Raw genomic sequence first — 26,647 nt, forward strand, 5'->3', positions numbered from 1 at the left:
GTTAAAAGGATACAAAAATTCCTTGTTCTATCATTGCAAAATTCCTACAATTTTTAAATTATATCAAGGTAGTTATTCTGAAGTCCCACTGGCAGGTCTCTGGCTCCAGGGTCACACACCAGCTGCTGTCCCTCCCCTGTCAGGGGCTGAGCTTTCCATTTGGCCAGAGGTCAAGGTGAGAAGTGATGCAACCTGACAAAGTCATCACTGGACCTGGAAGCCCCGTGGGCCAGCCCTGCCTCCTCCTGCTGGCTGAGAGCTCAGGGAGCACAGGCTGCCTCGTGTGCACTGTACAACTGGCCCTGACACTGTGGCAAGGTGCGGAGGATGGTAACAGGGACACAGAGCAGAACAATGCTCCAACCTGTCTAGCTGGGAGACCCCGGGCAGAACAACTTCACCTCCAATGCTCAGTTTCGCCCATCTGTTAAGAGGAGACCTCCTCCTGGAAGCACCACGGGATGAGGCTTAGCTGGCGTTGGAGAGAGCACCCAGGTGGTAGCTGTGCGCAGGGACTTGAAACACTCTAGTTGTTTGATTCAACAAGCACCCGGCCTCTGCCTTACTCCCCAGCCTCAGCTCCTGCCTCCTCTCACCCTGCAATGTTATCATCCCTCTCCAACCAGCCCCCCAAAACTGTATTCCTCTCCTCTTTCACCACCTGCAGCTCCCAACCCCAAAGCTGCCCCACCTGCCCAGCTCCCTCCGGTGTGGGTGCCAGCACAGGCAGGTCACAGAGCTTCTGTCAGCCCGTCTGCTGCAATTGAGCAGAGGGGCTGGGCTTTTCCCACTCGCCCCTCAGAGCTCGGCTAGTGGGCACCCAGGCACAGTGTGGACAAGACTGCTTGCTTCCACTCTTGACCGCTGGCTCACAGAGCCAAATGATCTTGCTGGGGACCGGTGGGTGCACAGAGAGGGACACGCCCAATCTGAATGACAGGAGACTCGCCTTCATTTGGAACACCCTCAGGGGCAGTGAGATGGTGGAGCGATGCAAAATGACCTCAAGGGCGTGAGGAGTCCCAGTGCCCCTGCTTTGGGTAAGATGTCAGTCATCTAACGTGGACGCTACCCAGAGCAAGGCTCTCCCAGCAGACAAGTAGGGCTGGAGCCAAACCCAACAGGAGTGAGTCCAAACCCTTCGTGTTAGCCCAGTTCTTCCCCAGTTTAGGACTGCCTCCACCTCTCAAGGCATCTTGCTCACCGCCCTGCTGCACAGAGCTACTCTGAAGGTCCTGCAGTCAGGGGCTGGACGTGGCCTCATCTTTAGAGGAGCAGGCGGGCAGCTTCTGCCACTCAAGACCAACAGTGTGGTCCCCACTCCTCTCTGGGCAGCTGCTAGAAACAAATACTGAAGCCCAGCCCCTGGGCTTGGGGTGGGGTGCAGCCCTTGCAGTGCTGGTTTCCGAGCTCCCTGGCTGAGTCTCACACGCAGCCAGGGAGTTGGGTGATGACAGCTTGATTGGGGTTTTCTACAGCCTCCTGCTCTCCAGGGCAAACAGCCAGCTCCATGTCTGCTTGTTGTCCCTCTCGTTTTCCTTCTCTATGGGGGCCTCTGACCCTGCCTCACCTCCCTTAGGACCACATTGGAACGGGACACCAGAGCTAAGGACCTGAGAGGTGCTCCAGCATGTCATTCCTGAGCCTCAGTCCCTGGCGGACTTCTGAGAGGGACATCTCATCTGTTCACATTTCCCCAGAACTAACACAGGTACCACTTTGGGAAAATAAAACTACTAGCCCATTCCTTGTTGGCTGTTCTTAGTTTTATTTCTGTATTTCCAACAACTTATGAAGTGTCCACGTCTAACAGCCCAGGCCTGCTAACGTGACTCCTCCACTACTCCCACAGATGTCTAACTCACTTTGGTGAGATGTCCATAGGCAACTCTCACACCTTCCCATGCCCTTCTCCTTCCCCCGCAATTCTCTGGCTGGCTAGTGCTCAAAGAACCAAAGTCATCATCAAACACATTGCTTTATGAAGAAAGGGAAGAAGAGAACGAAAAATGTCGAAACATACTAGCCTGTAATGGAAAAGGGGAGGAGGTCTGTGAAGCAACTAGACTCAATGCCTTTCTCTCTCAGGACCGGTAAAGGAAAGTGTGTCTTATCTTCTGCTTGCTTCAGACACTGAGCATGCGGGGAGTTCCAAGCCACTCTGCAGCTTGTTACAACTGCAGGAGTCAAAGGATGTTTTTGCTAACAAAACTGCACTCCAATCATAGTCAAAGCCCAGGCTACCTCATGACTTTTGAGGATTTTAGGGACTTTTGCCTTCATGGGCCCCTTCCTCCATTAAAAAAATTATACATATATTTAAAAGTATTTAAGGATCAGGTGCATAGCTCAGCAGCACAGCGCCTGCTTGGCAGGCTAAGGTCCTGAGTTCAACTCCGGGTACCAAAAACCTCCTATAAATAAACAAATAAGTGTATATAAAATGTACATGTATTGTACTTTAATTTTAGAAATTATACTTTAAAATTGATGTTTATAAAGATGAATATGTTAATACTATGAATTAAGTATACTGTCTTAGAAATAATAAATCATCTTTTCTTCTAATTTTATACAATGGCACATTTCTAAAGGAAGGAGTCCCTGGCAGAAGCTAAGATCCGTGAGGAGGAAGGACACACTGTCTGTCTCTGTCACGAGAAGGCCCACCTTCCTGTGACTCCTTACGCCACACTGCATTCTGACTTGGGGACACAAATGAGGGCCTTCCATGAGCAAGGCACAGCTCCTGTCCTTCTGAGGGCCCGGGAGAGGCTGCGGGGCGGCATGGGGCAGCTAGTGGTCAGCAGAAAAGGGAGGTGCTGATACTCTGGGAACTGAAGGGAAGGAGGACTGGGCCTGAGGGAGTTGGCCCAGAAGGTATGCGGTGGACAGAGGAGCCAGCACAAAGGCCTGTGGGAAGGAGCTGGGGTGGGCTCGTGCTCAGGGAGGAGCTCACTTCCACGTGAGTAGAAACAGGAGTAAGAAAGGTGGGAGGCAGGGCTGGGAGAGGGAGGCGACAGCCAGGATACACGTGATAACACATGTACATAGCACGGTGGGTGGGAGGGTCCAGGGCGCACACAAGCCAGAGGACCACGTGTGGGGACTTTGAGTGCTGGGACCACTGAGTGTTCCACACTGGGCTGCAAAGGTCAGAGGTACAGTTATGAAAGGGTCCCCTGGCGCGGTGGAACCAGGCAGCAATTCAGAGTGCTCTGTGGAGGTCAGGGTGACAAGTATAAAGGATGAGAGTGAGGCTGAGGGGGCCTGGGCAGGGGACAACAAGACGGTGGTAGGGTGGACAGAATGGGTGCTCAGGAGGCGGGTGCCACCCTTTCGGTGCCGCCCTCCGCCATGGTGAGGCCAGTACTCACTCTCTGTTCCTAGCACAGGCGGAAGAGAGCTCTTCGGCCTCCGGGACTTCATCTCCGGGGCCTTGGCATTCTCACTGGCTGGTGCATCTGGAAGAAAACAGGCGACATCACAGCAGTCAGTAGCTGTCCAAGGAACTGGGCAGAGGCGGCATCTCAGTCAGAATCCCACCTCCGCCTGATGATGGCCCTCCCAGCCTGCAGCCCCTCTGAGGGCCCAGTGGACGCTAAGCAGTGTGGTGCCCGAGGCTGGCACTGCCTCCCCAGAAGCACCAAAGATGGACAGTACTCCTCAGGGTGGTAAATTAGGTGGTGGGCGCATTGCCCCAGCAAGATGGATGCACAGGGTACTGGGAGCAAGTTAACTCCTGCAGCCAGCAACACAGGCCACCAGAAACAATGCCAGGGCGGGGGGCAGTCACCCCCTTTGCTTTAGATCACCCTAATTTTTCTTTTTTGGGCCTTGCCTGGGACTTCCAGAGGGTGCTCTGTAGGGAGAGGTTCACACTGAGAAAGGAGGGAGCAAGTGCTTGCCCTTGGCCGCACAGACGGGAGAAGGCTGTGGCCTCTGACTTTGCAGCCCTCCTGTGCACTCAGGCCTTGCAGGTAAGGCCTTGAGCAGGCCACTAGCAAACCTCAACTTGAGATCGAGGTGAGTTCCTGTGACCCCTTTCCACGGCAGGGCTGGTGGAACCCTACAGCAGCAGCTGGGCAGCACACTGCCATGCTGGGCAGTTGGCACACTGCTCCTTAAGTCTCTGCTCCACGCTTCCTCTTCCGTATTAATGCAAAGCTCGGACAGTGCCAAGGAAACCCTCCCTTGTTAGGAAACAGGGAAAATCACTCCGGGCTGGCAGAGCTAAGCACAAAGGTTCCCACTGGACAAGAGGAGATGGAACTTAAGAAGATGTAGGCCAGCTACTCAGAACTCAGACAGAAGTTACTGGTGGGACAGCTGTCCCCACACTCCACTATCTTCATGGCTTCATTCACCCTAAGGGACACTTCCTGTCCTCCTCCACCCCCTTCCTGTACTCCTCCTCCTGCTCCTGAGAAGAGGAAGAACAGAAGGAAGAGGGGACTTTCCATCTGAGGCTCTGGCCACATTCCTGTGGTCTGGCTGGGGAGGAAGAGCCATCTTACTGTTCCTGCCTCGTGATACCAGGACACCAGGACGGACAGACTAGGGAGAGACTCCAGCCTGTGGACTGAGTTTCCAACTAGATGCATTTTGTCCTCTAGATGGCATCCAGGTCCCCCGGCTGTTGCACAATAGCAGTGCTTCGGGGTCTAACACCAGCCAGGCTTCCTTCCCCACCTAGTGCCTGCCACCCTCCATGGGCTGGGTGAGCCAGTGATAATAAGCTCTCTGCAGGCACCAGGCAGGCTCAGCTCACCAAAAATGGCTGAACCCGTAGCGTGCAGCTGCAGGAATGATTCAGCCTGGGCCTCCGTGAGGGGGCTGGGGGTGAGGGACAAAGATGGAAGACATCTTTTCAAGCTGCACTTGACAGCCTTACTCTTCTGCCTTCGCTGCTTTGTGTTCTTACTAACTTCCAGAAGAACAAAGGAGCCCCAGATCCCGAGCCCACATTGCCAAGCTCGGGGGTGGGGGCGGCAGCCCAGGCAGGGCATCAGTGTCAGGTGGACACAGTGAAGAACAGAAACTCCCTCAGGACTGGAGAAAGCTGCACCTAGCACTTTCTTTCCTTGACCCTTTTCCCAAGAGTAAAAACACAGTGTATGCACCGTTCTGCATCCCTTTCTTCAATAACCTCTTACTCCTGCTAAATCGCAGAGCACACACGAGGCAGAGAACGAAAAGGCAGGGTTCTTTTTTTACTGATGAGGAAGCTGGGACACAAACAAGAGAAGGATGAGAAACCTAGTTTCTGGGTCCTGAAAGAAGGGCAGCGGAGACTGAGAGTTTTTCTCTCTTCGTGGGTCATGCTGGGCTTGATTCCAAGAACCTTGACTCTAGGGCATAGTTTGGTTTTGGTTTTGCCATCAGCGGCCTTGAAAACATGGGCACATCCTTTCAGCCACTCAGTGTTCATGCTTCCACTCTGTACAAAGGGAACAGCTCTTACTTTCTGTAACCCACAGTGCCCCAGGTCCCGAAGGGAAAAATGGGGAGTGCCTTGGAGAGCCAAGAAGGGTCACGCACCTAAAAGAACTCACCCCTTCAGCTAACTGCATTCTCCTCCCTCCTGCTGAATCAGCTTCAGAAAGGCCTTCAACCAGCGCCCTCCTAGGCTGGGGGACCCAGCGTCTTCACTGGATGTGTGAGCTGCTGCCGGGTGGTGCTTTGAGCCTTGCCTTAGGATGGTGCACTGCAGCTTATCTTTCCATCTGTCCATGAGGAAAGGGCTCAGGTTTCCTTTTCAAACCAGGCGCACTGCAGACCTGGAGATCCATGAGGAGCCCCTTCCTCAACTGCCAGCTCCGTGGGGAGCTGTGCACACGCCATGGGACCATGCTAGGGACACGGAGCCACTAAGCCTCCGTGAGAACTGCAGCAAGGAATGGGCTGGAAGGGCCCTGTGCTTAATCAAAAACAGCTTTGTGCTCACGTGGCTGCCCAGGGGATAAAAATAATAGTAATAAAAGTTTGAGCAGCTTGTATTTTTGGTCTATTTTAGTCATTTTGTGATGAGACTGAACTTTGTTTCTAGATCTGGGCCCCAGGGCCAGAGTTCTCTGCTGGCCTGGTTTTGGCCCTGAAGAAGCCTGGGGAGGAAGATGGAGGTGTGGGGAAGTGGGGGGCCACTGACGAGAGTGGAAAACTTGTCCTTATATGGACAATGCCTCACCCTTCCACTTGTGGGCTAGCTCAGTCCTCCAAGATGGCATTTCTTCTGTTTCCCCCAAGAGGTTGATCCCTGGGCTCTGATCCCAGGTGAGGGAAATGAGGTTTGGGGGATCTCTAGGAGACGACCTAAGTGTAAGGAGCCCCACTAAGGGACAGGACGGAGGACTGGGCTTCAGCCTCTCCCACGATGGCCCGCTCCTCTTTTCTGGGCTCTCTCTTCCCATGAAGGTAAGCAGCAACCTAGCATGAGAAACAGGGCCTTTTTGGCTCCATTGTTTAATGGCTGTGTGCCCTTGGGTAAGTTCCTGAACTGTTTCTGCATCTGATCTGCCTCACTTGGAAAATGAGAACAACAACATTGCAGTAGAAGGATGAAGAAGGAGGGAGTCGTAAAATAATATGTGATATTTACTTGGAACTTATTCCATATAAATTCTGGGCTACGTGCTTTAGAAGCTCGTAACAGGTGCAGCTACAGCACCCACCAACGTTAAGAACTTCTGACCTACAGAAGCAGCAGTTCTGTTCCGTTCAACCCAATGCCCACAGCTCCTGGGATGGCTTGAAGAATAAATGTGAAAGTAGAAATGGACTGAGGAACATGGCAGAGCTGACACTGACGAAGGAAGGGTGAACCAAGGTCAGCTTGGTAGTAAGCAAGGTCAGCTCAGCAGGACTCAGAAGGCCCTGACGGTCTCAGTGACAGCAGACAGCAGTGGGTCCAAGCCTAGCTTTGGTTTAGGTCCCTATCCAGCTAGTCAGGGGGTGTTGACAGCCCCCAGCAGGGCCAGTGTTACTCTCTGGAAGCCCTCTCTGGTCAAGGTCATCAATGATCTCCATGTGGCCACATCCAATGGCTGGCACTTAGGCCTACCTTTCCTGGGTAGCAGCATCTGACACATCAATCCTCATTATTCTTTTCTTCTTGAGTTTCACCACTTGGCTTCTGGGACTCTTTGCTTCTTTGGATTTCTTCTTTTCTCCCTGTGGCTATTTCTTTGCAGACCCCGACCTCGCTCCTACCTTTCAATGTTGTACTCGGCCTTCCTCGTCCCGTTTTCATCCATGGTCATCCCTAGGTATCTTTCAATCCCAGAACATTCAATGACCAAGCATGTCGGAGGCTCCCACACCCTCCCTCCAGCCCTGACCTCCCTCTCAGCTTCAGATTTATCCAAATACCTGCCTACTAAGCACCTTTAACTTTACACGTACAAAACTCTTGATTGTCCCAAGCCCCTGCCTTCTGATTTTAGGGGCTGGTACCATTCTCGGTCTTCACTCCTCCATGAAAATGAAGATTTCAACCAGGTGAAGATGTCAGACCTCTCATATTCAGCTTATCAGAGAATCTTGCTAGCTCCGCACCGGACTAGATTATGAACCCAATTGCTCCTGTCTCTTCCGGCAATGATCTGGTCTAAAGTGCCCCGGCCTCCTGTCAGCTGATCTGCCCGCTCTCTTCTAACCTAACTCTGAGTCGCATCAGCCAAAGACATCGAGAGTGATCTGGTGTCAGCACTGTTTCACCATCTCAGAATAAAATCTGGCTTCTCGGTCACAGCCCTCCCGGCCTTAAGGACGGTCCCCGCCCCTCTGCAGTTTCATTTCTTATTGCTTTGTCCTTGGCTCATGGCCACCAGCCTGGCATGCTTCCTTTTCCTGGAATGCACAAATACAGCTTTGCTGTCACCTCTTCTTTCTCAGCGGTGCCTTTTATGTTACTTCGTGCAGGTCTCTGCTTAGACGTCCCATCGTCAAGAGGCCTCAGTGAGTCCCTTCCCCTTGTCCACCTATGCTTCTGCAGTGTGAGGTATTCCTCGAGATGATAGCACAGCTGTTCATCAGCACTATCGTCCCCTCATCCCTTTGTGGACTGTCGAGTCTTGAGACCAGGAACATTTTCTGTTTTACTTACTGTTGGTAACAGCAGCCCTGAGAGCAGTGCTGGGTGCAGTGAGCACTCAAGTGATGAATGGTGGCACAGCACCCACTGGTACCTCCCCTCCTACAAGACACGCACCCCGTCCACGGTCTGAAGCACCGCTTCCACTGCTACTGAGTGGGTGCCTGGGGAATCCAGGCCTGAGCTGGCAAGGGCAGGACGAGCCAGCGAGGGGCCAGGGTGGCTTCTGACTCCTGTCTGAGGATGCTGGCCTATAAGAGACCTCTTCACCTCTCATCGGGGTCTGATCCCAGTCCCATGTGAAGAAGGACTTGCCTCAGAGAGGGTTGGGAGTAGGGAGATCAGATTCTCCTGCATGGCACCAGGGCTTGGGAAGGCACCAGATACACCTGAGTCCTGCTTGCATGTAGTGGGTGGCGTCTATGAGATGGGAGGCTGTCGGCCCTCACTGAGCCTTTGCTCACTGAGAAAGGTAGTCCATCTATGCTGCATAATTGGAACTGCACAGTGGCACAGCAGGCACTGAAGGTCAGCTTACCTCTGCTGGGTGAGTTTTCTGGCCATCTAACCCACACTAGGTCTCTGCTCCCTTTGAATGTGACAGACTGACAATTGCTTTCGCACGCAGTTTGGGGAGAGGAATCGTATGACAATAATCAAGAAATATACCAGCTGGGCACAGTGGCACATGTCCATCACCCCAGCTACTTGGAGGCTGTAGCAGACACTGGCAAGATCTGGGTACCGGGGCAACTTAGCAAGACTCTGAGTCACAAAAGTAAATTAAAATAGGGCTGGGTATGTAGCTCAGTGGTGGAGTGCTTACCTAGCGTGTCAAAGATCTTCGAATTAACTCCCAGTACAGGGGGAAAGACAATAAAAAGTGTAAAAAACACTCCCTTTCACAGGAAAAAGACCCAAACAACATGATTTTAAAAGCCAGATGTGCTGTTTTGTTAAGGTTACTTCCTTTACTTTATTACATAAGAGAAGAAGCTGGGCATGGTAGTGCTGCCTATAATCCCAGCTCTCTGTAAACCAAGACAGGAAAACTGCCAAGTTTGAGTCCAGCCTGGGCAACTCAGCAATCTAGTGAGACCCTGTCTCAAAATTAAAAAAGCAGAACTTAAAAAAGGGTTAGGTATGTAACTTGGTGCAAAGACCCTAGGTTCAATCCTTACTACAAGAGAGAGGAGGGAGGGAGGAAAGAAAGAGGGGGGGAGAGAGAGAGAGAAAGAGAGAGAGAAAGAGAGAGAGAGAGAGACAGAGACAGAGAGAGAAGCAGTAAATGTGGGTAACACAGAACAGCAATCAGTGAGTGGTCCCATTGGGCTCCTTTGTCTTAAGTCTTGAAAGTAATTGTTATTGTAAAAAAGAGAGGAAAAGAAAGTGCTCTAAAGGATATAACTGCCTGTATATTTAAGTGTACAGGATAGATAACCATATTACTGAGTTTTTGTTGGATCATTGAATAGAACTGTTTGCAGTCTCACTGTTTGAATGTCCACTTTGAATACTTTACTTTTATAACTTGAACAACTATTTCTAAGATGACAATATGTAATCTATTAACTAGGGATTTCTTAACTGTTTATTTTTTTGAAATTCTGTATTATTTGTACCCTTTTTCTGTTTTTTTTTTCTTTTTCTCTTTAAATAAAAATTTTTAAAAAGGCGTTATTATGTTGGTTACAGATGTGGGCTTCATGAAGTCAGGCATAGGCTAAGTGAGTGACAGTGAGTGACTTTAGGAGTCCTCCGGAGTGCTAGGGGAAGCCAGTCTGAAGTCAGCACAAAAAGGGGCCTACAACCCCTTGGGAGGGCCCGGCCGTCGGGGGAAGCAGAACAAATGGAAAGTCCCACACTTACAGGACTTGAGAATTCAGTACTTAGGGCGACTAGTTCATGGCTCCCGACAATCTGATTATGAGTATGGACCCCTCTCTTAAAAAAGATGTGCTAGCCCGTCTACACTCCAAGGTCCTCGGATTTCTACGTGTCACGCCCAGGGAACGAGGAGAACAAGTAGGAGGGGAGGACGAAATGAAGCCTGGAAGCTTAACCAGCTGGGCAGGACACCAGTCAGAAGGGGGCACAACGTGCTGAGGTGGCAGGAAGACCTCAGTCCTTTGCTGTTCCCCTGGAGACAGGTCTTGATGGAGAAACTGCTCAGTGTAACTCCGAGAAGCCCACCAGCATACAGGACACTGATACATCTCCAAGCACAGCAGTGGGGAAGGCAGGGGTGCGGGGGGCCGCCCTTTTTCTCTGTTTGAAACCAAAACTAACCCTAATTAACTGAGAGCCCATTCTTTTATCTCAACTGACCTTCTGCCTATCATTTTCCCAGCTCTTCTTCCTATACCCAGCTCCCAGTGTGCACCTGAGGACCCAGGCTGCCTTTGAAGGGACTAGACATAAATGATGATGGTCATCCTTGGGGGAGCGTGAGAGAGTCTTCCAGCTGACCTCTGGTAAACAAAGTCCCCTAAGTTGCAGAATTAATTCCCTAACCCTTAAGAAAAAAGAAAAGAAAAAGAAAAGGACTCTCAAATATGTTTTGTAAGGGAAAAGGAAATTTCATCCTGCAAACAATCTAGAAAAGGTGCTGAGACTTTATAGATAAGGAGAACCAATTGCTCTCCTGCCTGCTCCAACCATGCAAACAGGAGTCCAAGAGGCCAAGGCTTTCAAAAGCAGGTAACTTCATTAGCAGGCTGGCTTCCTTATCACAAAAAGACTGGTGGGAGCCAGTGTGAATTCTAGGAACTGTAGGGCTCTTAGAAGTAAGGTTCTTAGTCAAGGTGCCAGGAACACCACAACATTACCTGGAGAGAAAGGAGCAGGACTCTGACCTGGGTGGTGGCGGCCCAGGTGAAGACAGACACACAGAGGAGGGCGCAGTGGCCTTTGCCTCTGCCTACAGCCTCCAAAGCTTGTGCTACGGCCCTGTTCTGAGCTGATCAGGGAGCAGGACACAAGGCTAGCCAAAGGCATCTCAACTTATTCTTCCTTTTGTTTTGGTATGGCTTCTAATACTTTTATATACACTGCCATAGTGTGTTTTTAAAAGGCTTTTAAGACATTTCCTCCTTCCTCCCATTTATTATGTATGTAGATCTCAGTGTTATGATTGGGAAGCTGGATTACAAAATCCAGAATGAAGACAAAGATTCTACATCTTGTGGTATGGCAGTAAAACAGGTTAGGATTTTAGGACTCAAGTGATCTCATTCAGGAGCCAGAAGAACAACAAAGCTGCTCTTTGAGATGCCTTATTTGGACAGTGGTTTTTGGCAAGTCACTGATAGTTATTAAACAGGCATCTCAAGGGCAAGATACTGTTTTCCCAAAACTACCTTTTTAGACATTTCCAGGCAAATACCAAATAAAAGAATGGGCACTGGGCTGAAAATCTCGAGATGGGGCTGTGCCTTGGCTTGAATGCCTGTAGGCTTGGACCTCCAGGGGTGGGAACGTCATTAAGCTGTACTTCTTGTTCAGAGTACCTTGGTTTTCTCATCTGTAAAATGGTGGTGTTGGAGCTGAGAGCGTAGCTCAGGGGTAAAGTGGTTACCTAATATGCACTCTATCCCCTGCCCCACAGAGAAAGAAATGATTTAAAAATAATAATGAGGGTGTGTGTTTACATCTTTTCATTTTATCCTGTTTCTACTTCTGCGCCTCTCCTGGAGGGAAGATCACAAATGCACATTTCCTGCACTTCTCCAGGACACTGCTGCGCCTCACTGCTGGGTCCTGCCCCTTCCTGAGATGACCTGGCAGGGCTGCTCTTCCTCCCCTGTTCCCTGCTTCTCCCTGCTGCTCTGTGATCATCTGTCGCTTCCCCAAGTCTCGCCCGACTCACCTTCACCTTCGAAGGATGGCTGTCCACACTGTACTCTCCTTACATGCCGCCCCACTCGCTCTCTGCTCCTGCACTCACATTTGTTACTATGGCTTGTAAATGGTTTGTCGTTCTCCTATGGGTGTGTCCTCCTGCCTGCTGCCTGGTGCCCAGGCTTCCCCGCCCACAAGGCTCATGGTTGGGGTCAGGTTGAGAGGGGAGGATACAGTACCCGCCCCTCCTGGTGGGGCACAGGAAGAGGCTGTAACTGGGCTGCCACTTTTTTTTCCTGTCTTGTTTTTGCAAAAACAGCTTGAGGCTGATCCAGTGAATGCCTAGGTAGGGACAGGGACACCTGGGCAGTTCCATTCAGGTTCATGAGGGGCTGAGAGGTGGGACTCCGTGTGTGGTGGTAGTGGTGAGCACACCTACCGTCCACGGTGACTTGGCAGGAACACTCTGCCTGGCCAGCGCCATTCTTGGCTACACACTTGTACAGGCCCCTGTCCTCGGGTAGAGCCTTCTGGATGGAGACAGAGCACAGTGAGCCTGGAGAAAAAGAAAGAGCTGTTGAGTGGACCATGCATCAACATCTGGAGCATGACAGAGGAGGGTCTGCACACAGCAGGGCAGAGGCCTGGTGCAAAGCAAGTCCTCTTCCTTGTGGAAGCCAGGGGACTCTGCTGACATTCTGTACCCAACAGAGCTGCTGCCGCAGTGTGAGCCTCTGGGGACCTCTGCTTACCCAGAGGGCCTTTGGGGACCTGAAGCAGGTGCACAGAGAGAAGCAGCCTCTGGTCCCAACACGGAGAGGGAGCAAGCAGTACTCCCCACAGACTGAGAGACAAGGTCAGGTTGCCGAGCTGCTGGAGGCCGGCTGGGATAGCCTCTGCCAAGCCCAGTGCTCTGAGGGCAGCTCTTGGACTATGACCTGGGATTGTGGGCTGTCTTTTTAAGGAATGGGGTTTGAGCTGAAGAAGGGTGGCCAACACATGGCCCTGGGCGGGGGCAACACTTGGAGTTGCTTCCCCATAGGGCTGGGTCTCTGATCAGCTCCTAGCTGGGTGGGGATGGCTCCTCTCCCCACTGCCCTCACCTGTGTCCACTCACAGCTCCACACCCAATCCTGGTCTTTTGGGAGGAAGAGAGTCAGACTGGCACACACAGGAATCTGGAGTCTGGCCCTGGCGCACTCAGCTTTTGTCCAGGGCTGGCCACTTCTCCTCAGGGTCCCAGGCAGGGGCAATAGCATCCTAGTGTTTGCCTCTGACACGCAGACAAGCCACAGCACAGTGCCTGCCCAAAGCTGCCAGCTATCAGGGCAGCAGCCATCACAGGATGGGAGGACAGAGCCAGAGCCTCTGGCCCCAGAGGGGCAGAGCTGTTACATGGAGCGGGCTGAGACCAAAACGGAGGCCAGCAGGCACTATGCCCACAGGAATCTTCTGATCTCAGAAAGAACTCTGCTTGGTCTCTTGTCCTTTTTAGACAGACGCACAGGCCTGACCAACAAGTGTAAGGACACCCAGAAAGCAGAAGATGGCATCAGTTTGGGTTGGAGAGTCTCACTCAGGCTGGGGGAGAAAGTAAAGGCCTAATATTTTCCTGGGGCAGAATTACTGATCTTACAGCCTTCAACAGACCCTACCCTTGGGAAGGCCTCACCTGCACTAGCTCTGGGGACAGTGACCATATGTATCATGATCAGTCCTTTTCCTGAAAGACAATGGGCCATGGTCTCTTCTTACTGAGATTAGGGGACAATTTGCAAGAACAGTAGCTGAAAGGATTGAGGTTGGAACTTTAGAAAGTCTGGCATGAGAGCTAGAACCAGGAGATACAGAAGTAATGGGATGAGGATAACTGCCTCCACGGGAGACATTCCCATTTATCTGGATAGGCAGGAGGAGGCTATGATGGTCTCTGGCCCCACCGTGGAGGCCTAGAGGAAACTGACCCCACCTTGCAGTTTTCTCTCTGTCTGGGTGGGACTAAGGCTCTGGGAACAGCAGCCCATCCCCAAGAACATCCTGTTTGAAATCTTGGTTTCCTTTCAGTTTCGGTCCCCTGGCTGCCTTTGGCCTTAAGCCAAAAGGCCACACACTTCAGACTGACAGGAGAGGAGGGCAGTGGGCACTGGACGGGGCTCCGCCTTCTGCTACCCCCGGCTCTCCCCAGTGATGGACTGGCCTGCAGCGCCACAGCCACATGTGAGGGCCGGGGGGGGGGGGGCTGGGGGATGGGAGGCTGGCTCCCTCAGATGAAGAATCTGGTATTTCCTGTGGGACAGTTCATTCCTGACCTCCACAAGAAAACTGTTTCCCAGAGGTTGTTTTTTTTTTTGGCTTTGCACAGTCTCAGCCTGATGGGGCTGAGGGGACGGGACTGAGGGGGATGGGAGAGGTCAGGAGTGGACTCAGCCCCTCCCAGCCTGGGAGTAGAAGCTCGCCATCTGAAGGACTCCCATCTCTCCTTCCTGAGTGGGTGGGCAGAGGGAGGAGGGGATCTCGTCGGGAGGCAGGGAGCCATCTGAAGTTCTGGCGGCACAGCTAGCAGGCTCCTTTGGCTGGCAGGGCCTTCCTGGCCTGGCCCATCTGACAGGCCCAGACCAACAGGGAGTCTCACCTCCAGACAACCGCTCAGGCAAAGCATCCTCCATGTCACCTCTCAGCACCCAGCCCTGGCTGTGCTGCTTCTGATCCCACGTTATCCCAAGCTCACTGTGACCAATATGTGTCTCTCAAGACCATTGCGGAAATACATGCCCATCTCCGCACTAGCTCTGGGACAGTGACCATATCTATCACGTGCCCTCTTCCCCAGTCCGGAATGCAATCATAGTGAAAAATATTTATCATTCTGAGAATGACTAAGACATTTCTGCAGTAGGCCTTTGGGCAAGACCTGTGAGCAAAGATCATGAATACATAATGTAACCTACTGGAAAAGACATCTTTAAAAGGAAAAAGTCCTAATTCAGAGATCTTTACAACAATGATGCATACAAGGGCAGAGACCAGCATAAGGCCTTGCATATAGTAGTGCTGCAGAACTCTACCTTCTGTAGAATGAACTTATATGAAAAAGCCTTTACAAGATTCCACCCCGAATGCAATTAAAAATGAATCACCTCTTGCCAACAGCAACAACAATAAATTCTCATAATTAGACTTGGGGAAATGCTTGGCTGGAGGAAGCCAGGCCTAGGGCAAAAAGCAAAGCCTGGAGATCACTTCAGCCCTGCCCTGGGCTCATGGGGCCACTGCCTCTGACCCTGAAGCCAAGACAGGTGTAGAAAAGGTGACCCAGTGCCTGCCTCAGAGTCAGTCTAGCTGGTGTCACCCTGAACTGCACCGTCCTGCAGCTCTAGAGTGTAGAGAGAGGAAGGGAGCTTCTGTATGTCTGTCCCTCTAAGGATGACTGGTCAGCTCCAATGGACAGTGGTCACAACTCTTCTCGGGATGTCCTCAGGGCTAACAGATCAGGTTCTAAGGCTCATTCAACTCACAGGTATCAGAGAAGCTACCAAAACTGCGGCAGGAGCGACAGTGGCTGCACGTAGAGATGTGTGTGGCTGGGCAGAGAGGAAGGGGCAGATCTCTGGCCGAAGGTGACAGCAGTCTGGGATTAATGGTAGAGGAGAGGACAGAGTGGGGGTCAGCACAGTGGGGATCCGTATCAGCGATGGGGGCAGGGAGGCCTTGAGCAGGTGGGAAGGATGGTTAGACCCAGCCAATCCCTTCTTCTTCCCCTATGACCCAACCCAAACCCCAAGCTTCCCTATTTCCACCGACACCGTCCCTGCGGCCCAGACGCCCACACCTGGTGGCCTGCCACCCTGTCTCCTCTCTAGCCCCACCCTGTCCTAGCTTTCCTGCACACCGAGGGGCTCTTCTGTCCTTCCTTCTTGCTCTCTGCAATGCCTCCCCTAGTCTGCTAGTCCAGGCCTTACCACCTTTTCCCCTAACCTCTGCAGCAGGACTCATGCTTGTTTTTTGGGCAGACAGAAGTTCTAAACCCAGCTATGTATACAGTGCTCCTTACTCCAAGATCTCGCACGGTTCCCTATTGCTTTTACACTCGAGTTTCTTGAGGGGATGCAGGATGACACAAGGACCAAGCCCTGCTCTTCAGCACAGACGGGCTACACACAGCTTGCCTTTTCTGCTGCAGGCTGCTGCATGAAAAGCCCACCTTCTGCACACTTGCCTGTTGCCTAAGCCTAGCCTGCCTTCGGAGCTCAGATGGAGACCAGACTTTCCACCAACCTTTCCTAGTGGCTCCAGAACTTAGCTTCCCTCTTCCTGCTGCAAGAAGCTCCTCCTACCACTCTCAGGGCACTTGGCTGTAACAGTTTCATCATTATGAGCTTGTGTCCTCTATCCGGACCAGCACCCCGTCCTGCTCTCTGCAAGGGACCCATCCTTGCAGGAGGCCCTGCTGAAGTTGTAACTGATAAGCATTAAGACACACTTTCTCCTTGGTAAACACACACAACATGGGCTCTTAAAGATTTCACAAGTGCAGGAACAGAAGCCCAGACTAATATTTTGAGACAAGACACTTTCTGCACTGTTTTACTGTGGCAAAACAGTCTGGTTTCAAAGTGTGCCCACTTCCCTGCAGGAAAAATACTCAAAATGTGGCAGGCCCAGAGCACACCCCCTGACTGTCAACACTTTGGTTAGAGATGGGAACTCAATCATCTGAGTTGCAGTACCAGCTTTGTTGTTTATGAGTTGTGTGGGCCTTGGGCAAGGTACCTGTCTATTATAAGGGGGACATTAAAGTAGCCATGAGAGGATTAAGCAAATGGAAAACGTTAGATGCCCAGGACAGTGTCTCACACATGATGTTCAACAGATACAGACTTCCTTATTTAAAATGAAATTGAAAATATTTGCAGTATCACTTAAAGTCTGCTTTGGGCTGTATCTAACCCCCGCTCTCATCTCTCCTCTTGTGCTGGCCCTGCTCTAATCACGTCTCATGCTGCTGCTTTGGCCCTACCTATTCCCTTTGGGACAGTTTCTGTGGGAGGCAGTGCTGGAGTGTCTGGCATCGATATGCCCTTTAATACCCAGAGACCAGCGTATAAACCTACTGCATGCCATCAGGGCAAGAGAAGCCAATGGCTAGCAACCCCCATGTAGTTAGGGGGCTTCCTGTACCCTCAGAACCTGTTTCTCTGGGGTTGGTGCCTGATGGACCTCATATGTTCTTCCATATGTGCCAAACTGCCCAAGCTCCCTCCTCCAGAAGGTCTCCCCAGGAAAAGGTGACCCGAGAAATGCTCTTGGCCAAGGTTTCCAATAAATTTGGACAAGGATTGAGAGGCATCCATGGAAGGCAAAGGCATCCCTGAACATCTCAGTCACCAGTAATCCCCTGGGACCACCTGTGTGAACATCACCTGACGGAGCCAACAGAAGCAGAGGGATAAACAGATGCCCTCCGGAGGACCCTGGCAGTCTGGAATGCCCATGTGGAATGTTACTGATGTCAACACATTTGCAGAAAGTAAGTTTTCTCTCTGCTCAGAGAATTCTCCAATTTCCCCTTCAGCCTTTAGATTCCACATGCTTGGCCAGTCCAGATTTGCTGTCCAAGATGCAGAGCGAACCACGGACAGGTCATGGCTATCTTTAAATGCCTTCTTCCAGGTCTGAAGAGGAAGGAGACAGGAGGAGAGACAGGGAGGGAGTGAAGAAGGATGTGATCAGAGGATGGCCCAAGGGAAAGAGGAAGAGCAGCTCTGCCATCTCGGCCCATGTGCATGTGTGGCGCCCTGTCCACCTGGCTTGTGCAGCAGCTACCTCTGCCGCTCAAGGGCTGATGCCACTGCCTAGGGAGCTTCTCTGTGCTCTGCCCTTGCCAGAGCCTCTGTGCCAGCTTCCGGCTCATGCAGGGGTCCATCCCTCAAAGGCCCCAGAGTGCTGAGTGCATGTCTGCTGGCCTTGGAGCTCTTGCCAACACTTGGGATTTACAAGAACACTTCTGGCCAACTTGAGGGCCAGGAAGCGACCTCCTCTTGCCTCCTCTCTTTTCCAGGTACAATCTAAGCCATCTGAGAACTCCATACCCCAGAAGGCCACAGAAAGCAAGATTTAACCCCAACCCTATCCAAGAATGTCAAATAGTAGCAAACAGAAGTCTCAACCAAATTAGGAAGCGAGCAGCTCTGTCTGCTGTGTGCCCTGGAGCTGCTTAGGGTTTCGGCCTTCCCCCACAGGACCCTTCAAATCCACAGTGCTCCAAAAGCTAAGTTGTCTGTGACCTCAACTCACAGTCCTGTGGCACCCTGTCACTGTGCACCCTTCACCAAACTCAAACTGTTTCTGCTTGCACAGCTGCTGGCTCCAAGCCCCTGGCCGGCTCCAGTCCATTTCCCCATTTCCCAGTCTGCAGGCAGAGCCCTCTTCATGCAGGGGAGTCCAACCACTACATTCAAGACAGATCTACCCTGGGAAGCCCTGGGCGGGGAGTGACCAGAGGATTCTGCTAGACAGGTACAAGGACACAGGGATGTGTCAGAGGATCAGACTCCAAACCCTCACTCCCAGCAAGGGGCATGTACCCAAGGCCCTGAGAGGGGCCCACGAATGAGGGCACAGAGCCGGACATTCGAACTCAGGCTACGGGCTACAAGTGGCCATCAACCAGACAAAGCTCCACGAGCACACCTCGGCCCTGACTCGCACCCCTGTTTACCTTCTTGAGAGAGGATGATGAACTTGGTGGTCTTGAGTGTCTTTCCATTCAGTGTCCATGTGATGGTGGCTGGAGGGTCCGAGGACACCTGGCACTGGAGTAGCAGTTTCTCACCCTCTGCCACACGGACATCTTGTAGCTTCTCTGTGAAGGTTGGGGCTGTCCCTTGGCTTTCTGGTCTTTTCTCATTATCTGTGGCTCCTGTGTGCCCTCTCTTGCAGTTCACATCATTCTTAACTTCCTTCTTGAGGTCTTCTTTCCCAGATGGTTTCAGGGTCTCAGCAGGCGTGGCATTGCTTAGGGGCTTCAGGGGCTCAGCAGGCTTGGCACTGCCCAGGGGTTTCAGGGTCTCAGCAGGCTTGGCATTGCCCAGGGGTTTCAGGGGTTCAGCAGGCTTGGCATTGCCCAGGGGTTTCAGGGGCTCGGCAGGCTTGGCATTGCCCAGGGGTTTCAGGGGCTCAGCAGGCTTGGCATTGCCCATGGGTTTTAGGGACTCGGCAGGCTTGGTGTTGCCCATGGGTTTTAGGGACTTAGAAGACTCTGTGCTGCTCGTGGGTTTTGGAGTCTCTGCAGGTTGGGTGTTGCCCACAGATTTCAGGGGCTCAGCAGGCTTGGTCTTGCCCAAGGGTTTCAGGGCCCCTGCGGGCTCTGCCTTGCCCACAGGCATGGGACTTTCCGGGCCTTTGGCATTTGGGGCCTCGGCACTGCTGCTGCCATTCTCTGCTGGTGATTTCTTCTTGCTGCCCAGCACTGAGCGGAAATCTGGGGTGGCAGGTTTTGGAGGTGCTTCCTTCTCAGGTCCAAGGGTCTTGGGAGAACCCTTCTTGGCCAGGACAGAACGGAAGTCAACCTGTTGAGGACTATGCACCTTCCTTTCTTCCTCGGACACAGTCTTTGGCTTCACTTGCCGTTGCAGGTTGGCGCGGAAATCCATCTGCTCAGCTGGGATCTCCTTGAGGTCTTCTTCCGACACAGTCTTGGTGCTCACCTTCTTCCCCAGGAGGTCCCGGAAATCCAGCTGCTCCACCTCCTGCTGGCGGATCGCCTCCTCTGTGTGCAGCCTGGTTTCCACTCGCCGCTTCAGCACCCCTCGCACACCCTCGGTGTCTTCCTCCTCTGGCCAAGGCCAACCCTGCCCTCTCGCTAGCCAGCCAGGCCTCAGGGTTCCATCGCAGTCACTGCCACCATCAGCACCAACTCGTCCACCACAGCGGCCCTCACAGCTGGCAGGCTCCTGCCCCCTGCAACCAGGGAGGAGAGAAAGGAAAGGAGCAGGAGGGAAAGGGGCTGGGAAAGCAGAAACGTCAAGGGAGAGCAAATCCCTGAGGGCGGAGGGTAGAGAGGAGGAGAGAGCCGGGGCCGGTCAGGCTGTGTTTATAGAAGGGAACATCGGGGAGAGCGCTTGCTTGCTTAGTTGGTTTATTACATCGGTAATGACTTTAGTAGCCTTATAAGGGTGCATGCAAAAAAAAAAATCATCCTCCCCTTCCCGCTGCCTCCCTCCCTCCCTCAACCCTCTCCAATCTCTCTCCCTTTTGGCTCTGACAGACTCAGCTGGAGGACAAAAACAGTCCGAGCTGCTGGGCCGGGGCTGAGGGGCCGGGAGGGAGGCGGGCTGGCGGAGGGGCACTCACCGAAGGAGGGGGCTGGCGGGGCTGTTCTGCAGCATCAGTGACACCTGGCAACTGCATTCGCCAACCTGGTTCCTGAAGAATTCAAGGGACCAACAGAGATCAAGGGGCTTCCTAGGTAAAGGGCCTGATCAGCCCAGGGCTGTGAGGCAAGTATGGACTTGGTCAAAGCTTGTTTGGCTACCAGAGAGGATGGAGGTCACAAGTTTGGCTGTGACATTGGTTCCAGGCTTAGATGTAGGGCCAGACTCCCTAAACATGAGGTCACCTTTCATGTTCTCAGCTCTTGTTTAAGAAGAAAAAGACAAGGAAACTCTTTGGGGCAGCAACTAACTGGGCATCCAGATGTGAGATGCTTTTTTATAGGCAGATTATAAAATACAATCACTCATTCAATCAACAGAAGAAGAAAGCCTGAAGTGAAAACTGCCCCAAAGCATCAGCCAGGGCACTAGGATGAGAACTTTCTGTGTTTAGAGCCTAACAACGGTCTCCCTTTCTTTTCTCTCAGCTGGGTAACTGGGAGAGGGGGACTCCTTTCCTTCACATCCCCAGAAAGGCTGGGCCTCCTGTGGTGGGCCATCAGCTGGGCCGGGTGCTCAGGGAAGGGGCTGAACCATGCAAGGCTGCCACCTGCTGGTGTTTTTGAGCTTTGTCCAGCCAAAAGGGTCTGCTCAGGTCGGGAGAATGAGGCAAGGCCAGAGAGCCGGAAGGACCCCATGATCCTAAGAACCGTGTTTTATGCATACCCTGTGACTCCCACATCATTTGTCCTTTGTGCTCCCTACACCACGCCAGCCAGGTGTGGGGCATGATTATGCCCGCTGACAAGGAAGCAAAGGGGTTTATGTGAGGCAGTGCTGGGACTTTCGGAGCCCCTCTCGGTCCCCTGGATGTGCCCACCTTCATAGCCTGCAGGGGCCAAGTATGACCCAGACTCCACAGCAGACATGCCAAGCCCTGGGACAGCTTCCTTACCTAAGCTGTTTCATTTAATCTTATGATCTGTCCATTGGGTTGGACGCAGCACTGCTTTTCCAGGTAAGAAAGCCAAGGCATATAAAGGTTAAGTAATCCGCAGAAACTCACAGAGCTAACTAGTGGGGAGTGGGGCTGGGCACTGAGTTCGCCTGAGCCTAAGGCCTGTAACATACACACTCAAACTACACTGCTCATTAGCACATATCTTCTCTGGGATACATGTTTGATTATGCGTGTCAATGTGCATGTATGTGTGCATATCAACCACACACATGGACACACACATATGTCTGTGGGTCTGCCTGCTCCCAAAGGTCCAAGTTTAGGAATCTGTGCACATGTGTGGATCCTGTGCCCAGGGACAGAGGTCTGCGCCCATGCCAGCCTATGCTGTGCAGGTGGGGGTGGGCATCTCCCTCCCAGAGGAAGACATTGGCTGCCCGCAGCATGGCCCTCATTCTCAAGACACCAGGACCTGTGTGAAGCGAAGAGAGATTAATCTTTCTACCTCCTGTTGGCTGAGGTCTCTTCTTTGGTCCTTCTCTGTGGTGACTGCACACTGCCCCAGACTGTGGCAATACAGGTGATTTCTTGGTGACCTAAGGTGACTTTCTGTGATTTTTTCCCTGCCAAGCTCCCCGACCTGTCCCCTCCCAAAGCTTTGGTTCAGCAAGAGCACTGATTCAAGGAATCTCAGGGAGAACTTCAGTTTTCAGGGTCCTTGCTCAACAAACAGCCTCATCAGCGCCAGGCCCTGAGTGCACCCTGAGCTCTCAACACTCAGAAAGGCTTCCGTTCTCTGGCCACCTGAACAACCAAGAGAGAGCCTGTTGGAAGTGAAGCTCAGCCCCCTGGCATCCTGCTTCCTAGGCTGCCAGGCAGTGTCAGGCCAAGCTTCCCCTCCTCTGCTCCCACGTACAGCACTGTGGTGCTCAGGCTGGAGCTGGGAGACAAGGTGCTCAAGAGCTGTGCATAGCTGGCTGCCCTTTTTGACACATCCCCAGTCCAATTTCCTCCTGTCACAAAGAGAACACAGCCCAGATAGAGAATCAGGAGCAGATGCTGACCAGATGGCCCTGCTTTATACTGGCCACAACCCCCAAGGCTCTGAATTGGGGGAAGCCCTGTCTGTGGGCTGCAGTAAGCCATATTTCCTCTGGGGACTGTAGGTGAAGGGCTTCCACCATCTGCCATGATCTGCCCAGAAGGGGAAGAACACAGATACAGAGAAACTCTCGAGGCTCCAGTTCGATCCAACCCAGGCCACCTCCTGAGGATCAAGAACTGAGAGATCAAGGGTGGCCTCCAGGGTACCTGCTCCAACCGACACAATTGTAAGTCTCTACTGGGCCTTTAAAGCCACTAGCAGGCTCATTTGGATCCTACAAAGGTCAGAAGGTCTCTTGCCTGTGTCCCACATGCAGATTACCTAACCAGCTAGGACAGCACACGTCAGGCTTGGACATTTGCACATACCGTTACCAACTCAGGCCGCGGGCTAAGGCTCAGGTCTCATTCTGGGGCTGCCGCAGAGGACAGGATGCTATTGGCCTTCACCTTTCACAAACTCTGAGAGCCATCTACCTCCGATTTGTGAGCTCTCAACAGCAAACTCCTCTAGTAACAAAACCCTGGATTCTGCCCCATCATTAATCATCCACTGCTGAGATGGTCTTATAAGAAAAACTAGTTTAAAGAAGTAATTGCCTGACATTTATTAATTTTTCACACATTTCAGCTGGAACTTGAAACTGACTTTTTGCTATTTCCCTTTCGGTACAGGAGATAAGAGCTAGATGCGAAGGACAGGGGAGGCAGAAACTCAGTCATCCCTGTCTCACGACCTCATCAGGAACAGGTGAGCCATTTACACACACACACACCCTCCCTGGCCCTCCTGGCATTTCTCCCTGGGGCTAGGCCTGCCTTCTCTCGGGACATGGAGAGCAGGAGAGAACAAGGCCCCCGGCAGGCCCAGCACCTGCTTCCTAGGAGAACTTTCCACTGCCTTCTCCTTCGCAGCCGAGGACAAGCCAGGCCAGGGTAGCGGCCTCCCAGAGGAATGAAGACATTGCCTGTTAGTGAGGCAGAGGAAGCGGCTGCAGGGTAGAGACGTCAGGGAAATTTCCTTGGTTCCCCAGCGCTTTCGAGAAACGTCCCATGCTCGGCCGGAGGAGTAGACAACCATCTGATTTAAGCCAGATGAAGATTTGAACTTGAGCTCTGCTCATGGCCTTTGTGTGGCCACGAGCAAGTCCATGAACTGAGACCTCAGTTTCCCCCACTATAAAGTGAGGAGGAGGACTGGTAACTTCTGAAGTCTGTTCCAGCTGTGATAGTCTAAATTTTATGACTGTCCCCAGCTGGCCCCAGACAGTCTGTCTGCTGATCTCCCACCGCAGTCCTCCTCTCCAGCCTGGCAAAACTCCAGGGCCCCTCGCTTCACGCTCTCCCCCCACCCTCATGTCTCCTGCTTGGCCTGTTCAATAGTCAAGCCCTTTCTCACTGGCCAAGATTTGACCTTCATTTTCCCTCAAAATCCCATAAAAAGCTCATCTCCACTAGAATGTCTGGTCTAATTAATGTAAGTATTGTCTCAGACTACTACTCCTGTGCAGATAGCTCATCTGCAAGTATTTTTACATCTAATTGGTTTTCAACCTTTGATGGCTTAGGAGTATGGTCGCTTCTTGGTTTTAGCTGGTTCTGAGAATATCATTGACAGCTGAAAGGTGACCAGCAGCCCACAGCTAATCACAGATGGGTCAGGGAGCCCAGTTGAGATACATGGAGGCTTGCTCAGACTAGCAGATCTCTCTAGAATATCCAAGACTCCTAATAAATCATAGATAGCTTTTTAAAAAATGATACTGTTTTGGGATGGTTTGCTATGTAGCAAAAACTAGCTGATACAAGCACAACGCACAAGTGCAAAAAGGACCCGAACGGAGGGGGCACATGCCAGGTTTTTCGATTGTTGAGAGAACCCTGTTTTACCGTGGCAGTAGCCCTGCTATGTTGGTACAGAACGTATTTGTATGTCAAGGCCTGGAGGATGAAGGGCTTAGTATGGCAGAGTGACGAAGTCTAGGAGAGGAAGCTCCTTGCAAAGCACTGGACACTCACGCCTCGGGATGGCCCAATGTCCCATTTTTAGGTCAAGGTGCAGATAGTTGCTCTTTAATATTTACACCAACCTTGGGGTCCAGGGCCAGCATCATGTCTCTATAGTCCAGGGTTGGTACAGAACTTTGAGAGACAGAACATTTTAAAGACAGGAGAATATTCTTTTGGATCACATCTGTTTAACAAATAGCTTGAAAATGCTAACCACAGGCCAGACTGTGTTCTAGGCCTGTGGACAAACTGGCTTACCTTCCCAGCTAACCCAGCACGACCCGAAAAAGGTGAGGAAAAGGAATGGGCAAGTTGACCTGTCATTGGTGGCTTTAAAGTGCTACACATTCTCTGGTGCCCTGAGAGGTGAAACTTAATTTTCCTCCCCTTGAGAATGGGCCCTAACTACTCAGCGATTCAGTTCTTACACAGGCAGAGTCAGAGCGATGGCGCATGGGTTCCAAGAGCAGGCTGTAAAGGGCTTTGCAGGTTTGACTTGCGCTCTCTCTCGGGATCACTAGCTCTGGGAAAGACGGCTGACGTGTCATCATGAAGACCTCCAAGCAGCCGTGGGGAAAGAGCGGTCATGCAGCAAGGAGTGTGGCCTCTCATCAAGCCCTCTTGGAAACAGCCCCACCAGGCTCAGTCAGAGAAGCCTTCAGAGACCTCAACACCTTCTGACATCGCGAATCCATCCAAGTAAGGTGCTTCCAAATTCACAGCTGCTCTGTTTAGTGATATGGTTAGTGACCCTCAGGGGTTCATGTGATGAAATTTATTCCCATTATGAGGTATTAGGAGAATGGAAACTTAATCCAACTGTTGTGTTTAGCTGCAGGTCCTTCGGATGGATATTGAGATTAGATAGGTCATAAGGAGGGTGCCATGACTGAATATTTGAGGTGGGGCGTGGAGAGAGACCAGGACACACATAAGTTTTCTGTCCCCTGCAATGTAATGTCCTGCACCACAAGACCCTCTTAGCATGAAGGCTATGACCAAATGCGGCCCCCTGGCTCTGTGTCTCCAGAAACATAAGCTAAACAAAACGTTTTTCTTTATGAAGTTTTCTACTCTCGGGGATTCTGTTATAGTAGTAGAAAAAGAACTAATATACCAGCCCTCAGAAACTGTGAGAGTAAATTTTTGTGGTTTCAAGCTGCTAAGCTTTTGGGTAATTTGTTACATAGCAACAGATAACTAACGTATTCCCTCTACCTTCCGTTTCATAGTCTCTCCATGACATATGATGTGCGAAGGCCAGAATGCACTGTGACAGAGGTTCCCAGGAACTGACCTTGGATGGTAGGCTCTCCACCTGCACCTGTTCTGTTCTGAGACTGAACTCATTTTACCTTGAAGTCCAGGTTCACATCAACCTGTGCCTCTGGTTGCCCAGCCCCAAGTTAGGGAAGCCCAAGGAATGAGAGAAGACTCACCTGAGCAGGATCTCATACTGGCCAGCATGCCATGGCTGCACGTTCTTCAGAACCAGGGTGAACACATCCTCATTCTGTAGCACCTCAAAGTGGCCAGTGTCTTTGGAAAGGGCTTTGCCATCTCGGAGCCAGTGCACACTGGGAAAGGGGTCACCAGCAATGGCACAGGAGATGAGGACACTCTGACCCAGGGAGGTCATCACTGAGCGAGGCTTGCTGATGAACCAGGGCTGGGTGCCATCTTGTGGCTCTGGAAGTTGGGAGAGGGGAGAGCTGGAGAGGGAGGCCCCTCAGCACACTGAACCTACCCCTTTTGCCACCAGACAGCAGCAGGTTCAGAAATCACCTCCATCAGACAAATTAGCACATCTTTCTCTTTACAAATCTGTCTTGGGTGGGGCTGGGGATTTAGCTCAGGGGCATAAGCGCTTGCCTTGCAAGCGCGGGGTGGGTCATTGAGTTCGATTCCCGTACGATAAAAAAAAAAATCTGTCTTGGGTATAGTTGACTGAGAATACTATTAAAATGAATTTGCATATCCAAGGCAAGAGGAAAGAGCTCAGAGATACAAGCTAGGCGCTGAGAGCTGCACCAGAGGCATTTGACTGGGAGCTGTTGCACCCCACTTTTGTGTTTAACTTGTTTCTCCTGGAAAAAGTTCACTAAAGGCAAGGACCAATGCATCTAGAACTCATCCCAAAAGCCATCACTGTGAATTAAGTATGTTGCTTATTTCCCTCATCACTTGGTACAGCTGGTCACCAGTAACCCAGAGAGGGCAGGGACTTCAGAGAGCTGGAGGTGTGTGACAGCGAGTTGCCTGTGGGCT

General features: G+C 51.8%; 1 protein-coding gene and 1 long non-coding RNA gene across 6 annotated transcripts in view; one reads left to right on the forward strand and one right to left on the reverse strand.

Moving 5' to 3' along the window:
- Mylk (myosin light chain kinase) overlaps positions 1-26,647 on the reverse strand; it is a 274,928-nt gene that overhangs the window by 52,716 nt on the left and 195,565 nt on the right. For 4 of the 5 annotated variants that reach the window (XM_063225097.1, XM_063225096.1, XM_063225098.1 and 1 more), the window contains 5 exons: positions 25,819-26,068; positions 20,285-20,356; positions 18,651-19,891; positions 12,372-12,488; positions 3,378-3,464 (listed from right to left, as the gene is read on the reverse strand). In XM_063225097.1, the coding sequence (XP_063081167.1) occupies positions 3,378-3,464; positions 12,372-12,488; positions 18,651-19,891; positions 20,285-20,356; positions 25,819-26,068 (1,767 nt within the window). Of the gene's footprint in view, positions 1-3,377; positions 3,465-11,960; positions 12,112-12,371; positions 12,489-18,650; positions 19,892-20,284; positions 20,357-25,818; positions 26,069-26,647 lie in introns of those variants that run through there. The other variant, XM_013146378.3, reaches the window with a different exon arrangement.
- LOC134470518 (uncharacterized) lies at positions 20,307-25,824 on the forward strand. Its single transcript, XR_010039453.1, has 5 exons — positions 20,307-21,845; positions 22,432-22,596; positions 23,045-23,120; positions 24,901-25,078; positions 25,612-25,824. It is a non-coding gene; the product is annotated as an uncharacterized LOC134470518 (long non-coding RNA).

Source organism: Cavia porcellus, unplaced genomic scaffold (genome assembly GCF_034190915.1).
Source record: "Cavia porcellus strain 051 isolate PalLab524CR breed Dunkin Hartley unplaced genomic scaffold, mCavPor4.1 scaffold_15, whole genome shotgun sequence".
In the NCBI taxonomy this organism is placed as follows: Eukaryota; Metazoa; Chordata; class Mammalia; order Rodentia; family Caviidae; genus Cavia; species Cavia porcellus.